The sequence below is a fragment of the Staurois parvus genome, unplaced genomic scaffold, assembly GCF_062004578.1.
Source record: "Staurois parvus isolate SC_StPar_1 unplaced genomic scaffold, SC_StPar_1.0 ptg000012l, whole genome shotgun sequence".
Classification (NCBI taxonomy): domain Eukaryota; kingdom Metazoa; phylum Chordata; class Amphibia; order Anura; family Ranidae; genus Staurois; species Staurois parvus.
Genome location: NW_028317808.1, coordinates 8,425,665 through 8,441,723, shown reverse-complemented (window position 1 = coordinate 8,441,723; position 16,059 = coordinate 8,425,665). Strand labels below are relative to the sequence as shown.

Below are 16,059 nucleotides of genomic sequence, written 5' to 3'. Positions count from 1 at the left end.
GAAACTGGTCAAAGAGGCTACCAAGAGGAATACAGCAATTCTGAAGCAGTTTGTTCTATGACAAAGTGTGATATTGTTGTCACATGCACACAATGACCACTATTTCTCAACAAACGTGGCTTGTATAGGAGGGTTGCAAGAAAAAGCCACTCCTCAAAGGCCACATGTGTCATGACTGAGCTTTGCCAAGATTCTGAGGTCATGTGGAATAAGGTGTTATGGTCAGATGAAACTAAAATAGAATGATTTGTCCTCAACACTAAAACGATATGTCTGGGGAAAATCCAGTACAGCTCACCACCCAAATAACACCATTCCTACAGTAAAGCATGGAGGTGGAAATATCCTGTTATGAGTGTTTCTCTGCAGAAGGGACTAGAGCACTTGTCAGGATAGAAATAAAAATAGATGAGGCAAAATACCATCAAATTCTTAAGGTAAATCTGCTGTCCTCCACCAGAAGGTTGTCAATGGAAAGAAGGTTTACCATCCAACATGACAATGACCCAAAGCACACAGCATAAAATGAGCACACAGTGGTTGAAGGAGAAAAAGGTGAATGTCTTTGCATGGCCTATTCATTGCAAATCTGTGGAATGACTGCAGCCCACAGTCAGTCACCATCAAAGTTAACTGAACTTGAGCAGTTGTGCAAAGTCTAGATGCGCAAAGTTAGCAGAGACATATTGTCAGGGCTCCCAGGTATGACCAGAGATGTGTGACTGACGCAGGGAAACGCAGACTTCAGATATGGGATAAACAATATAATTTATTAACACTAACAATACAAACATAAACGCAGTGCAATACTAAACATAATACAGTGCAAACAAACCAAACCAACCACCCACAGATAACAGTACATACAAGCAAGCGTCGTCAGGCAGGCCAGGTCAATATCAATTGGGCAGGTAGGTACAGGGGGAGCAAGCGGAGAATGGTCGGGGTCACAGGCCAGGTTCAGCAGGTAGCAAGCAGCATAGTACAGAGGGTCAGGCAGAGGGATGGTCAGGGTCACAAGCCAGGGATCAGGACAGGTAGCAAGCAGCGTAGTACAGAGGGTCAGCAAAGGAACAGAAACAGGATGCAGGACAGATACAGGGCCCAGGACAAACACACACCAAGGCAGAGTCTGTAGGTCTGGCCATCCCTTAAATACCCCAGCATAATCAGTTCCAGGTGTTAGCTGGCTGCAAAGTTGAGTCTCTGATTGCTGGGAGCACCCGCTGGCCAGCCCTGGTACTGCAGATCAAAAGGCAGGTGAGTCCCACCATTGCTGGCCAGTCCATTCCTGACAGTACCCCCCCCTCAAGGAGCGGCCTCAGGACGCTCCAAACAGTCCTAGCTGGGAAAAATGTTCCACCGCCCGGGTCTGGTAACTGGCGAGATATCAAAGACTGGCACACCTGGCAGGACTCCGGGCAGCGGTACACCAGGCAGAGGCACATCGGGCTGGACACCGGGCAGAGGCACATCGGGCTGGACTCCGGGCAGAGGCACATCGGGCAGGACTCCGGGCAGAGGCACATCGGGCAGGACTCCGGGCAGAGGCACATCGGGCTGGACTCCGGGCAGAGGCACATCGGGCTGGACTCCGGGCAGAGGCACATCGGGCTGGACTCCGGGCAGAGGCACATCGGGCTGGACTCCGGGCAGAGGCACATCGGGCTGGACTCCGGGCAGAGGCACATCGGGCTGGACTCCGGGCAGAGGCACATCGGGCTGGACTCCGGGCAGAGGCACATCGGATTACCAGGCGAAGCAGCAGGCAGCGGGTCACCGGGCGGAGCAGCAGGCACCGGGCCCCCGGGCGGAGCAGCAGGCACCGGGCCCCCGGGCGGAGCAGCAGGCACCGGGCCCCCGGGTGGGGCGACCGGCATCGGGCCCCCAGGAGGGGCGGCGGGCGCCGGGCCCCCAGGAGGGGCGACAGGCATCGGGCCCCCAGGAGGGGCGACAGGCATCGGGCCCCCAGGAGGGGCGACAGGCATCGGGCCCCCAGGAGGGGCGACAGGCATCGGGCCCCCAGGCGGGGCGACAGGCATCGGGCCCCCAGGAGGAGCGGCGGGCGCCGGACCCCCAGGCGGAGCGACAGGTCTCGGGCCCTCAGGCGGAGCGGCGGGCGCCGGACCCCCAGGTGGAGCGACAGGTCTCGGGCCCTCAGGCGGAGCGACCGGCATCGGGCCCCCAAGCGGGGCGACCGGCACCGGGCGGAGCAGCAGGCACCGGGCCCCCGGGCGGAGCAGCAGGCACCGGGCCCCCGGGTGGGGCGACCGGCATCGGGCCCCCAGGCGGGGCGACCGGCATCGGGCCCCCAGGAGGGGCGGCGGGCGCCGGGCCCCCAGGAGGGGCGACAGGCATCGGGCCCCCAGGAGGGGCGACAGGCATCGGGCCCCCAGGCGGGGCGACAGGCATCGGGCCCCCAGGAGGAGCGGCGGGCGCCGGACCCCCAGGCGGAGCGACAGGTCTCGGGCCCTCAGGCGGAGCGGCGGGCGCCGGACCCCCAGGTGGAGCGACAGGTCTCGGGCCCTCAGGCGGAGCAACCGGCATCGGGCCCCCAAGCGGGGCGACCGGCATCGGGCCCCCAGGCGGAGCGGCGGGCGCCGGGCCCCCAGGCGGGGCGACAGGCATCGGGCCCCCAGGCGGGGCGACAGGCATCGGGCCCCCAGGCGGGGCGACAGGCATCGGGCCCCCAGGCGGAGCGACAGGTCTCGGGCCCCCAGGCGGAGCGACAGGTCTCGGGCCCTCAGGCGGAGCGACAGGTCTCGAGCCCTCAGGCGGAGCGGCGGGCGCCGGACCCCCAGGTGGAGCGACAGGTCTCGGGCCCTCAGGCGGAGCGGCGGGCGCCGGATCCCCAGGTGGAGCGACAGGTCTCGGGCCCCCAGGCGGAGCGACAGGTCTCGGGCCCCCAGGCGGAGCGACAGGTCTCGGGCCCTCAGGCGGAGCGGCGGGCGCCGGACCCCCAGGTGGAGCGACAGGTCTCGGGCCCCCAGGCGGAGCGACAGGTCTCGGGCCCCCAGGCGGAGCGGCGGGCGCCGGACCCCCAGGTGGAGCGACAGGTCTCGGGCCCTCAGGCGGAGCGGCGGGCGCCGGACCCCCAGGTGGAGCGACAGGTCTCGGGCCCCCAGGCGGAGCGACAGGTCTCGGGCCCCCAGGCGGAGCGGCGGGCGCCGGACCCCCAGGCGGAGCGACAGGTCTCGGGCCCTCAGGCGGAGCGGCGGGCGCTGGACCCCCAGGTGGAGCGACAGGTCTCGGGCCCCCGGGCGGAGCGACAGGTCTCGAGCCCTCAGGCGGAGCGGCAGGCGCCGGACCCCCAGGTGGAGCGACAGGTCTCGGGCCCTCAGGCAGAGCGGCGGGCGCCGAGTCATCTGGCACGACAGTGGGCTCCGAGTCAACTGGCATGACCGCTGGCACTGGGTCAGACATTGGATCGTCTGGCTGGACAGCGTGCATCGGGTCACCCGGCATCAGGTCATTTGGCTCGACCGCGGCCACCGCATCATCTGGCAAGGCAGTGGGCTCCGAGTCAACTGGTATGACCGCGGGCACTGGGTCAGACATTGAATCGTCTGACTGGACAGCGGGCATCGGGTCACCAGGCATCAGGTCATTTGGCTCAACAGCGGGCACCGCGTCATCTGGCAAGGCAGTGGGCTCCGAGTCAACTGGTATGACCGCGGGCACTGGGTCAGACATTGGATCGTCTGACTGGACAGCGGGCATCGGGTCACCAGGCATCAGGTCATTTGGCTCAACAGCGGGCACCGCGTCATCTGGCAAGGCAGTGGGCTCCGAATCAACAGGCACGACAGTGGGCACCGGGTCATCAGGTACCGGATTGTCTGGCTCGACAGCGGGCACTGGGTCACCAGGCATCAGGTCATTTGGCTTGCCAGCGGGCACCGCGTCATCTGGCAAGGCAGTGGGCACCGGGTCACCAGGCATTAGGTCATTTGGCTCACCAGCGGGCACCGCGTCATCTGGCAAGGCAGTGGGCACCGAGTCACCAGGTACGACAGCGGGCTCTGAGTCAATTGGCACGACAGCGAGCACCGGATCATCTGGATCAACAGCGGGCATCGAGTCAACTGGCCTAATAGGATCATCAGGCTGGATCAGTTCATCATGCTGGGTAGAGGCATCAGGCTGAATGCCGGCGTCCGGCTGAGTAGAGGCTTCAGGCCGAGTAGAGGCTTCAGGCCGAGTAGAGGATTCAGGCCGAGTAGAGGATTCAGGCCGAGTAGAGGATTCAGGCCGAGTAGAGGATTCAGGCCGAGTAGAGGATTCAGGCCGAGTAGAGGATTCAGGCCGAGTAGAGGCTTCAGGCTGAGTAGAGGCTTCAGGCTGAACCACGGAAGGCAGGTTCACCAGTTTGGATACTGGCAGGATGGTATTGGTTGGAAAGAATTTTCGCTTTTTTCTGGTTTTAACTACTGGAGCACTGCAAGTAAACGCAGGTCTGCAAACGAATGGAGCAGCTGGAGACAGAGAAGAACTGGAGGATGGAACAGGAGAGGGAGCAGTTGCTACAGAGGGCTTTTTTACAGGGTTAAAGGCAGGATAGGTGCAGCGAGTGGGAACAGGGTACTGACATGCGGTAGATAGCCAAGTATACTGGGCTGTAACTGGAGGAGCTGTTGGGAATACAGGAGAAGAGTTAGAAGCAGGACTGGGTTTTTGTAAGCTGACTGAGGCTGGGTGCAACAAGTCTGTCCATGTCTGCAGTAGGGGTTGAACAAAGCTGAGCTTACACAAAGCCTGTCTGGTCAATGACTGTACTGCGTTTATACAATCTCTTAGTGTCTGTGGTGAACATGTGGAATAACGCTCCAGAAAGTAACCCACATCATCCTCTAATAACCACACCAGGGACTCTACCTGGTCTGCACTAAATGGTGGCAAAAATTCATCCCTGCATTCGGGGGAACCAGATGAAACCAACTCTGCACAAACCTCAATCAAAGGCTGCACCTCAGAGAACTCTGTGCCCTGATCTACTAGAACATGAGCGAGCCGTATACATTCTAGCAGTTCATCCCGGGGATACTCCTTCAGAGTCTGATAAGCATACTCCCTGTCATCAAACACTAGCAGAGATAAATACTCAACCTCATCCAGATCCATCCTTCCCATCAACAAACCAAGATGGCTTCCCTGTGCAGCCACTTCTGGTCAGGATTGGCCTTGGTGTAATGTCAGGGCTCCCAGGTATGACCAGAGATGTGTGACTGATGCAGGGAAACGCAGACTTCAGATATGGGATAAACAATATAATTTATTAACACTAACAATACAAACATAAACGCAGTGCAATACTAAACATAATACAGTGCAAACAAACCAAACCAACCACCCACAGATAACAGTACATACAAGCAAGCGTCGTCAGGCAGGCCAGGTCAATATCAATTGGGCAGGTAGGTACAGGGGGAGCAAGCGGAGAATGGTCGGGGTCACAGGCCAGGTTCAGCAGGTAGCAAGCAGCGTAGTACAGAGGGTCAGGCAGAGGGATGGTCAGGGTCACAAGCCAGGGATCAGGACAGGTAGCAAGCAGCGTAGTACAGAGGGTCAGCAAAGGAACAGAAACAGGATGCAGGACAGATACAGGGCCCAGGACAAACACACACCAAGGCAGAGTCTGTGGGTCTGGCCATCCCTTAAATACCCCAGCATAATCAGTTCCAGGTGTTAGCTGGCTGCAAAGTTGAGTCTCTGATTGCTGGGAGCACCCGCTGGCCAGCCCTGGTACTGCAGATCAAAAGGCAGGTGAGTCCCACCATTGCTGGCCAGTCCATTCCTGACACATATCCTAACAGACTAAAGGATGTAATTAAAGCAAAAGGCTGTTCAACAAAATACTGACACAAGGGGGTGATCCTTTTTCCAACTCAGTGATTCTGTTTTTTCTGTTGGTGTTATATCTTTCACTTCGATGGTATAGGTTGGATAAAACAAAAAGTGTGCCTGTCTTCATTTTAGGCTGCAAAACCGCAAAATGTGGTTATTTTAAAGGGGGTGATTCTTTTCTACACCCACTGTATTTACCAGACCAAAAGGGAGAGAATAAGAGACATTTATTGTTAGAGTTTACAAGCACATTCAGGAATGAGAAATTGAAATTAATCCTGATTAGGGCAATGGGGATTTGAGCCATATCTTTACTTTTATTATGGGTACACGGAGATGGCCACACACAGCAAGCCTTCCACAATCATTCATTTGTTGCAAGGCAGGAAATGAGCCACAGTACAGACACTGGTTTAAAAACTAAATACAAATCAGTATTTATGGGGACTTGTAAATGGGAGAAGAAAAGAGAGCCAGTAATTGATCCGTATTGTTTCCTAAAAGACATCTGTGTGTGGCTAGCATTGGACATGCTGTATATGTATCTTCTTTCTATTTGACCAAACATATTTTTCTATTTTGCTTTTTATTCTTTAAAGGACCTTACATACAGCCAACTATCCTGTTCAAACAACTCCGAATGGAAGGGTTCATTGTGAGGCGTTGGCAGGACAGATATGAGGAAGGTGGGAAGCAGCTCCTGCAGTGGATTTTAGAGGTAAGACTATCTTGGCAAATAATACTTTGGGTATTTGTGCTTGGCATTCATTAAAGAACCAGCTGAACAAGGCATTATTGCAAACAATTTTTTATTTTAAACCACTGTTATCAAATTAAAGCAACTGAGCATCTCAGGCAGCTGGTTGAAAGCCCATTCTGGACCTTCATTATTTGATAAATGTAGGAGCCAATGTACAATGTGCGCTGCTGTCAGTGTGTGGTGAGGATTGTGGTAGGTATAGGTCCTCAGTAGACTCATGAAAGAATGAGCAGATAAAAAGACACACTTTAAATGTCTCATTATAAAGTTGCTGGATTTAGTTATCTCTGGATAAGGCAGTACTAGGAAATAGTCGGGACTCTCTAGAAAGGTAATTGTAATCGGAGAAGTATATTTACCTTACGATTGATTTGGTGTGAAGTTCACATTTTTAATTGGTTGCTACTCCAAATTTTCATCATTTCCATATACATTTAGGTGTCTAAAACATCCTGTAGTAGATATCTGCATGCCAGATGACTGATTAAATGTGTACAGAGTGAAAGAAAGTAAAGCAATGATTTTAAACCATTATTTATTATTATTATACAGTATTTATAAAGCGCCAATAGTTCGCTCAGCGCTGTACATTACAAAGGGGGACAGAACATGTGACAGAACAATAACAATACAATGCAAAACATGAGGGGATTGAGGGCCCTGCTCTTTCGAGCTTACAATCTAGGAGGGAGGGGATAATGGTACAGGAGGAGATAGCTTTGGGGGATGAAGTGGTAGGAAGAGTGGAGGAGGTCGGCAAGTTAGCAGGGGGTGGGGTAGGCTTCCCTGAAGAGATGGGTTTTCAGGGTGCGCCTAAAGGAGAGGAGAGTAGGTGATAATCTGATGGGTTGGGGCAGGGAGTTCCAGAGGATGGGTGACACCCTGGAGAAGTCCTGGAGGCGGGCATGGGAGGAGGACACCAGGGAACTAGAGAGAAGGAGGTCTTGTGAGGAGCGGAGTGTGTGCTGGGCGGTACTTGGATATTAGGTCGGAGATGTAATTTGGGGCAGTATGGTGGACAGCTTTGTACGTCAGTGTTAGGATTTTGAATTTGATCCGTTGCGCAATCGGAAGCCAGTGGAGGGATTGGCAGAGGGGGGTGGCGATGATGGAGCTGTTGGAAAGGTGAATGAGTCTGGCAGCCTTGTTTAGGATCGACTGAAGTGGGAATAGCCAGCGGCAAGGCAGGCGAGTGAGGAGGGAGTTGCAGTAGTCGAGTCATGATATGATGAGGGAGTGGATGAGCTGTTTAGTAGTTTCTGGGGTTAGAAACATGCGGATTTTAGCGATGTTGCGGAGGTGGAGTCTGCACGAGCTTGTTAAAGATTGGACTTGGGGCTGGAAGGACAGGTTGGAGTCCAGAATGACACCAAGTACTCTGGCCTGCGGGGCGGGTTTGATGGTGGCGTTGTTGGATGTGATGGAGAAGTCAATGGGGGGTGGTGTCCGGGCTGGGGGGAAGACAAGAAACTCTGTTTTGGAGAGGTTCAGTTTAAGGAAGTGGAGCGACATCCAGTCAGATATGTCGCTCAGTAGGTGTTTGATTTGGGCCATAAACAGAACCACATTTTTTCATTAACATACACACACATTCAAGTGGACCATGGAAATAGAAGGTCCCCTCTATTGAAAGCTCCAACCCCCCAATGTCAAAACGACCACAAATGTGATTTAAAAATATAGCTGTTGTTAGAAAAGAGAAAAAATGCTTACCTTGGCATCTGCAGTGGGCTGGAGTACATTCTCATGGGATTTTGAGCTCCTGACTATCCCAGGAGACAGCAGTGATACATGGTGACATACCCCACTCTTCCCAGAAGTGTCAAAAGCCAGAGCCAAGGTAAAGTTATTTTTATGTTTTCAGAAACCGATTTATTTTTTAATTGCCTTTTGCAAATGATTTGACTTTGGGAGTGGGAGGCTTTCAATAAAGGATAATAAATAATTTTTAAGGAAATTCACTGTCAATTGTATACCTTTTTTAAAGTGTATGTCACAAAGGTAAAACAAAACAAACATATGCAGTATATCTTTATAATATTGCACATTTCCTGTGTTTTATCCATTTTAAAGACTCTGCAAGTACAAAAATGCTTTTGTTTTTACTATAAACAGCTACTGGTGGATTCAGACCAGAATCTCTTCAGTGTTATTTCTGTGACACTTCTCTTGCATTCAGCAGTGACAGCCTGACTGTGCTAGTTAGCACAGGCTTTAGGTCGGGTCAACTGGGAATCCCTTGCTCAATTATCAGGACCAGAGAGTGAGACTAATGCAGGCCATAGATGGGGAGAAAAAACGGCAGATTTTTCTTTTAAAAAACGAAAATTCGGTCGTTCAAGCGGCCGACGTTACCATCAATGGTAAAAAAATCGGCCGATTTTCATCCCTTCTACAGCTGGCAAAAAGTGTCCCTGCAGAGAGCTCCGCTATTTCTGACAGTTCTCTGACAGTTCCTTCACATTTACAGCGGTTGAAACATTGTATCTATTTGTTTCCATTTAGGATACAGATGTTTTTATTCGGAAACAAATAGATACAATGTTTCAACCGCTGTAAATGTCAAAGAACTGTCAGAGAACTGTCAGAAATAGCGGAGCTCTCTGCAGAGATACTTTTTGCTGGACTGGAATTCTTCTTATTTTCATCCTACTTCTTCTTCTTCATCCTCATCCTCTTCTTCTTCATCATCCTCATCCTCTTCTTCTTCTTCTTCTTCTTCTTCATCATCCTCATCCTCTTCTTCTTCTTCTTCATCCTCTTCTTCTTCTTCTTCTTCTTCTTCATCATCCTCTTCTTCTTCTTCTTCATCCTCATCCTCTTCTTCTTCTTCATCTTCTTCTTCTTCATCCTCATCCTCTTCTTCTTCTTCTTCATCCTCATCCTCTTCTTCTTCCTCTTCTTCATCCTCATCCTCTTCTTCTTCATCATCATCCTCATCCTCTTCTTCCTCTTCTTCTTCATCCTCATCTTCTTCTTCTTCATCCTCTTCTTCATCCTCATCCTCTTCTTCTTCATCCTCATCCTCTTCTTCTTCTTCATCCTCTTCTTCCTCTTCTTCTTCTTCATCCTCTTCTTCATCCTCTTCCTCTTCTTCTTTTTGTCTTCCTCTTGCAGGTCACTGCTCATGCGCAGATTTTTTATCGGTAAAAAATCGGCCGATTTGCCCACTAATTGCCGTGAAAATCGGCCGATCGGCAAAATCGGCCGATTTTTTTCCAACTTTACCGAAAAACAAAAACGGCCAAAATATCGAAAAACGGCCGACCAAATCGCCCACTAACGATCCGAAAATCGGCCGATTTGTCGGCCGAAAATAAAATCGGCCGATTTTCGGATCGTTAGGGGGCGATTTGGTCGGCCGTTTTTCGGTATTTTGGCCGTTTTTGTTTTCTTTCTCTTCCCACAGATTTTTGAATCTCCCTCCACTTCTTGAGGGGACTAGTTTAATTATACTGTGTGCCTGTTGCAGCCAAGCTCTGATATGATTTTGCCACTGCTCCTCCTGTTTGATCTGGGATGATTATTGATGCGGATTGACCAGATGTGTCCTGGCCACCTATTTATTTCAGTGGCACTGCATTCTGAAGCAGGTGTTCTCCAGATAAGCTTTTAGAGAAAAGGTCTGTTTTGCTGACCATAATCACTTGCAACAGGGTCCTGGGCACACCTGGCTACTGTCTCCAGCAGCAGAATTCCAAACACACTCCAGGGGGGTATTTCCAATTCTGGGGTACCGTCCCTGCACATTCCTGCATGTGCTCCATGTATGTCCTCACTCCTCTCCCCATCCCGATCCTCCTCCTCTCTATTAAAATAGAACCAGACACCTCTAAAATGTCTCCTCCCAATGGTCAATGGCCATCACATTTCTGTATTCGTGAATGTTCAACAATGGTTATCTTAAAGATGGCTCCTGCATCTGTACACAAACAACCATTCAGCTTAACTCTGTCAATTCCACTGAAGAATATTTCAGCAACAGCAGGAGAAAAAGCAAGGCTGCAGCAACTATAGTCCTGGCCACAGTGGCACAGGGAATGATTGCACTTTCTGCACTTCTTTCAGGTCCCAGTCAGATCCTTACAAGCCTTCATGATGGAGAATTTATGGCAATGGCTAAATCAAAGCCATGTAAATCTGGAGGCAGCCCATTCCTCCATAAAGGTGCAGGGACACACCAAAAGCACAATAGAGCACAATTGCAGCTGGAGGCATCGAACATGTCCCTATGCCAATTCAAGCAAGCTAAGCTTTATAGAGTAAGGTGCACATGGAAGGGTTTAGGACAGAGCAAACAAAACAAAATGTATTTCCCAGCATGCAAGGTTCTGACCATTCCTATAAAAGATGCTCTGCCCTTTAAAGACCCCACTGAAAGAAATTTCTTGATCCATCTACACCTTGGTGAGATCTGCCATTCAACCCTTCCTCAACATTCCTCTTATTTCACAGAATTTAGCTGACTGGTTTAAACTGCTAAATAAAAGTCAAGCGGCTGCAGGTGTTGATCTTCAGTTCAATTGAATTGACATGACAACCATCGCACTCACTTTTCTGTGTGCTGGATGCTAGTTATGTGTTGGGTTTTTCTGTCCAGAGAGCCACAAGAGTTAGCATCAGATGGTAGCACCATGGGATTGGTATGCCCTAATCTACACCTTTTCTCTACTAAAGTTTTGTCCTTGTCTACTTAGAAGAAATGAAAATGAGGGCATTCAAGTTTCTTTTTATAGCTATGGATTGGCCTCAGTGTGGCAAGCTGTCCTCATTCTTTTGTTAGTCAATGCTCCCTGGTCAGATCAGTTATCCCAGGGACTGATCTTCTCAGTCACTGGATTTCATAGCCTAGCTATTGAAACCCAAGTTCTGAGAGACTGGGGCATTGTGGATTCAGTTTTTTTGTAGCCTTTGTTGAAGTTCATCAATATGCTGCTCTTTATCATCAACCATGGAGCGCTTGTTCTCAGAGGTATTTCCTCACATGCCTTTTCAGGGGGTCGTTTTCTTCCTGTTCTTCTGTTGGGGGTACAGTAGATCAGCATTTAGCCCTTAGCACCATCAAGGGTCAGGTGTCTGCCCTGTTAGTTATTTTCAATGTCCTCTTGCTAATAATTTATGGTCCATACCCATTCGAACCTATTCAGGACATTTTCTTGACTTTGTTATTCTGTAAGGTAGACTTTCTTGTAGTCATCTCTTTGGCTAGAGGGGTCTCTGAATTATTGGCACTGTCCTGTAAGCAGTCCCATTTGATTTTGAGACCAAGGACCTCCTTTTTGCAAAGGTGATCTCTGCTTTTCACCCTAATGAGTATATTGTGTTACCCTCTTTGTGCCCAACACCGGGACAGCCCAAGGAGATCTTTCTCCATTGCCTGAATGTGGTAAAGGTTTTCCAGGTTACCTATCAGCCACTGCTTATTTTAGCAAATTGATTTTCGGTTTGTTGTTCTAGAAGGTCTTAAAATAGGTTTACCAGCTTCTAGGTTCACCATTTCTAACTGAAACTTAGCAAGTTGTTATGTAGGCCTATGTGTTGTGAGATAAACTGCTTAATTTTTCTGTTAAAAACAACTCCGCTAGAGCAATGAATATTTCTTAGACTTTTTGTAATCTGCTGTCCTTGACAACATGTGAACAGAATGCCAGGTTGCAGACCTAAGTTCTTCAAGGATGATGATGCTATTTGTGACCGAAAATGTGTAGAAATAGCTATTAAATTCCTTAGATTGCCCATTGTTTTGTTGGGCTGGTTCAACTGTGTTGTTTTTAGGTTTTCCTGCCTCTCAGTCTGGACCACTTTTGAATGTCCCTAAGTTGCTTGTCATCAAAGCTGTGTTCCTCACATACAGAAAATAGGATTTTTGTACTTGCCATAAAATTGTTTTCCAACGAGGGACACAGCAGTCTCCTCTCATGTTTTCTATTTGGACTGCCTGCTACAACTGAGCAGGTGTCAGGGTTTATAGCATCAAGGGGGCTTGCCTTCAGTTTTCTTTGTGCATGTCTATATTTTCTGTAGGCAGCAGTATAACCCTAGGCTGCTCTGAAAAAAAAAGATTTTATGGTCCAAAAATCAAATTGTTTACACTTATTGAACAGAATTAACGAAATGCTACCAATAATATATTCAGTAGACCAAAAGCTAGCCAATGACATAATTAATATTGTTTTTACTTGGTTAAATTATCAATTTAAACTTTTCTTTTTTATTTTTTTCAGGGCAAATTGAAATATCATGAACACATCACCAATGGATTTGAAAACATGCCAGCAGGATTCATGGGAATGCTCAAGGGAGATAACATTGGGAAAGCAATTATCAAAGTGTAGATTTTCATTAATGAAAAGAAAAAAAAATGGTAGATGCTTTTGCTGATTTGTCTGGGGCACCATCCTTATCCTCCCTTTCTTACTGAGTGAATCGCTGACCTAGAAAGCAGGTGTCCTGGCACTTCACTGGCTGCATGCTTTTTTGAGTTCTTGACACATTAAGAAGTAAAGCAAGGATAAGGATGACAGTCATGAACATGTACCTTTTTTTAAAAAACAAATCTGAAGTGACAACCACCTTAATTTCTGTCCTGATAGATTACCTTCTCTAAATAAAAAACGTTTTTAAAAATAAATACAGTTAAAAACAACCTATATATCGTGCCTAAGCTTTTATATTACAATAACTGACTATTAAAAGATCTGTGTTGATCACATTTAATGTATCATGTTTGGCATCATATCATTTTTTTCTGTGGATTTATGTATGAATGCTCAATGACTGTAAGAGGCTGGACAAATAATTAGATTTGTTTAATTGTGTTTGTGTAAAAGGGTCAGTACCTTTTTATTGGCCATTTTCCATAAGCCACAGCCTTTCCCCACAGCTGCTGATATGGTTACCCCCTTTTCCAGGTAATTTTTTCTCAAAGAATAGGTGCAGGTATTCTCTCCACCCTACCTCTGAGCACCGAGTCTTGTCTCCATACCCTATCCACCTCCTATACCTCTCCTTTTAGAGACTACAGAGCCAAATATCATTTTGTTGTGTTAAGTCATTTGTATAGAATTGGTTATTGATAACAGGCTCCCAGCAACAATAGATCCGTCCCAGCAACAATAGGCCCTCCTCTGTGAACAAAAGACAACCCCAGCAGCAATAGACCCCACCAGCAACAATAGGTTTGCCCCTGCTGGAAACAACAGATCTCCCAGCAGCCTGCATGAATAGACCCATTCCCCTTAGTAGTGGATCTGCCCCAACAGCATAGGAACCTCAGAGCAAAAAATTCCCCCATCATTAACAATAGACCACCTCAAATGTAGATCCATCTAGCAACAATTGACAGCTCCCCCAGCAATACTGCAACTTCTAGTTACAATAGATCCCCAGCAGTCAGCATCAATAGACTCCCCCCCCCCCCACAAACACACACACCCCTGTGCCAGTGTATACAGTACATTCTGTGTTGGAGGTGTCAAAACTGCGTTCCCCCACGTTTCTGCTGAAAAAAAGCCCTGTCCTCTTCCATTGTAGGAGGGTCACAAAAACTTTGTGACAGCACTTTGGCATTGTACTTGTACAGTAACAGGATAACAAAAATTAAAAAAAAAAGTTTTAACTATCTTTAAAAATAAATGCCATTTACAAGATATGTTATTGGTTTGATAAAGGAATAGGAACAGGAAAGAAATTGCATTTGCAAAGTGTAGCCATAGTATCTGACATAATGGGGGAAGAAGCATCCTTTTCTCATAATGAATTGGCTCAGTTTTGTTACTGCTTTTTTTTATCACAACTGGTGATTCCCTTTAGTAGCTGGATGATCATTTTGCTTGACATAGAGCAGCATTTCTTTTTTCCATTCTACCCTTTCTGATGAGTTTATAAGGATTGAAAAAGTTCGTTTCACCTATGTAATGAAGTACATACGTTTCTTTTCATAATATTGTGGTGTTAATTGATTTTTAAAGCAATTAACTTGCTCTAAATTACTTCATTATTTGTTGTCATGCGCCTTTATGTCACACCTTTAAATTCTGCTAATGCTAACATAACTGTAAAAGATAGCAGAAGCTAGCTGAACGTTCCCATCTTCTATGATTAGAATGCTCTAATTGCCTAGGACCCTAGGTAAAATGAGTTTATATTCTGTGTTAGTTAAATAAATTGAAAGGCTTTATTTGTGTGTGTGTGTGTGTTTTTTTTATTTATAATTGTTGTCTTTTGAGTATTACGCCTGCTACTTTTGCTCTCATCTTTGTTGTAAAATGTAAATAAAAATGTATGTAAAGAAAAAAAAAAATTACCCATGTACAAGTAAAACCCATGCACATCCTCTGAACACAGAATGGACACCTAACAATACAGATGATCAATGTGGTCAACCAGTCAAACAGGGGAAATATTTGTGAATGTATGTAACAGAATTTTTTCAGAGGTTATAATAAATTGCAGTTCTGATAATTCTGCAAATAGTGTAACATTTAAAGATGTACGTGTAATTAGTAGTGAATACCTATGCAGTTTAACCACTTGCCCTCCGGAAGGTTTTATCCCCTTCATGACCAGAGCATTTTTTGATATTCAGCACAAATTACATTTTTATAATTTTTTTTTTTTCAGTGGTATTTGATCATCGCTATGTTTTTAATTTTTTTTCAACATTTTTGGTTACAAAAAGATATCCAATGAAATCAAATTACGTTATAAATTTAGGGCAAAATGTATTTTGCTACATGTCTTTGGTAAAAAAAAATCCCAATAGGTGTATATTAATTGGTTTGTGTGAAAGTTATAGCGTCTACAAACTATGGTGTATATATACTGGAATTTATGCAGCTTTTACTTTCTGACTCGCATTTCCTGAGGTGCTAAAATGCCAGGGCAGTACAAACACCCAACCATCCCCCAAAGACCTCTTTGTGGAAAGTAGACACACCAAGGTATTTGCTAAGAGGTATGTTGAGTCCATGTAAGATTTTATTTTTGCCACAGGTTTTTGTAAAATTACAAAATATTTTTTTTAAGTTGTCACTTTTTTGAGATTTTTCACATATTCCTAGGGTATGTGTGGAGTTACACCCCAAAACACATTCTGCTATTTCTCCCAAGTATGGGGATACCACATGTGTGAGACTTTTTGTATGAGGGACTCTCCTACACAGATGTTTTGTTGGGGCATATACCCATCTGTGAACTTCTCAGAGAGGAAGTTTGAGGACCGAATTTTGTGGAGACTATAACAGTAAGGGTCACTCTGAGGATGCCAGAGTATTGTCATTGAAATGGATAAAACGCATTGTCTCATATCTTTTCTTGGCCATTGCAGCATGATGAATCGGGTCTGTGGACCAATATGACCAAATGTCATTATTTTTTGTAATGCCCATATTAGGCCCAAAAAGGTTTTACATTTGAAAACCGTGATAGGTTTCCACCTGAATGGCCTGGCAAGG

At 47.5% G+C, this 16,059-nt stretch overlaps 1 protein-coding gene across 1 annotated transcript in view; it reads left to right on the top strand.

Moving 5' to 3' along the window:
* Nucleotides 1-14,783, top strand: part of LOC149473684 (prostaglandin reductase 1-like) — a 72,807-nt gene extending 58,024 nt beyond the window's left edge. The window contains exons 9-10 of the mRNA XM_089674750.1: nucleotides 6,444-6,562; nucleotides 12,829-14,783. Coding sequence (XP_089530876.1) covers nucleotides 6,444-6,562; nucleotides 12,829-12,939 — 230 coding nt within the window. The 3' untranslated portion in view covers nucleotides 12,940-14,783. The remainder of the gene's footprint in view (nucleotides 1-6,443; nucleotides 6,563-12,828) is intronic.
* The last annotated feature ends 1,276 nt before the right edge of the window (nucleotides 14,784-16,059 follow it).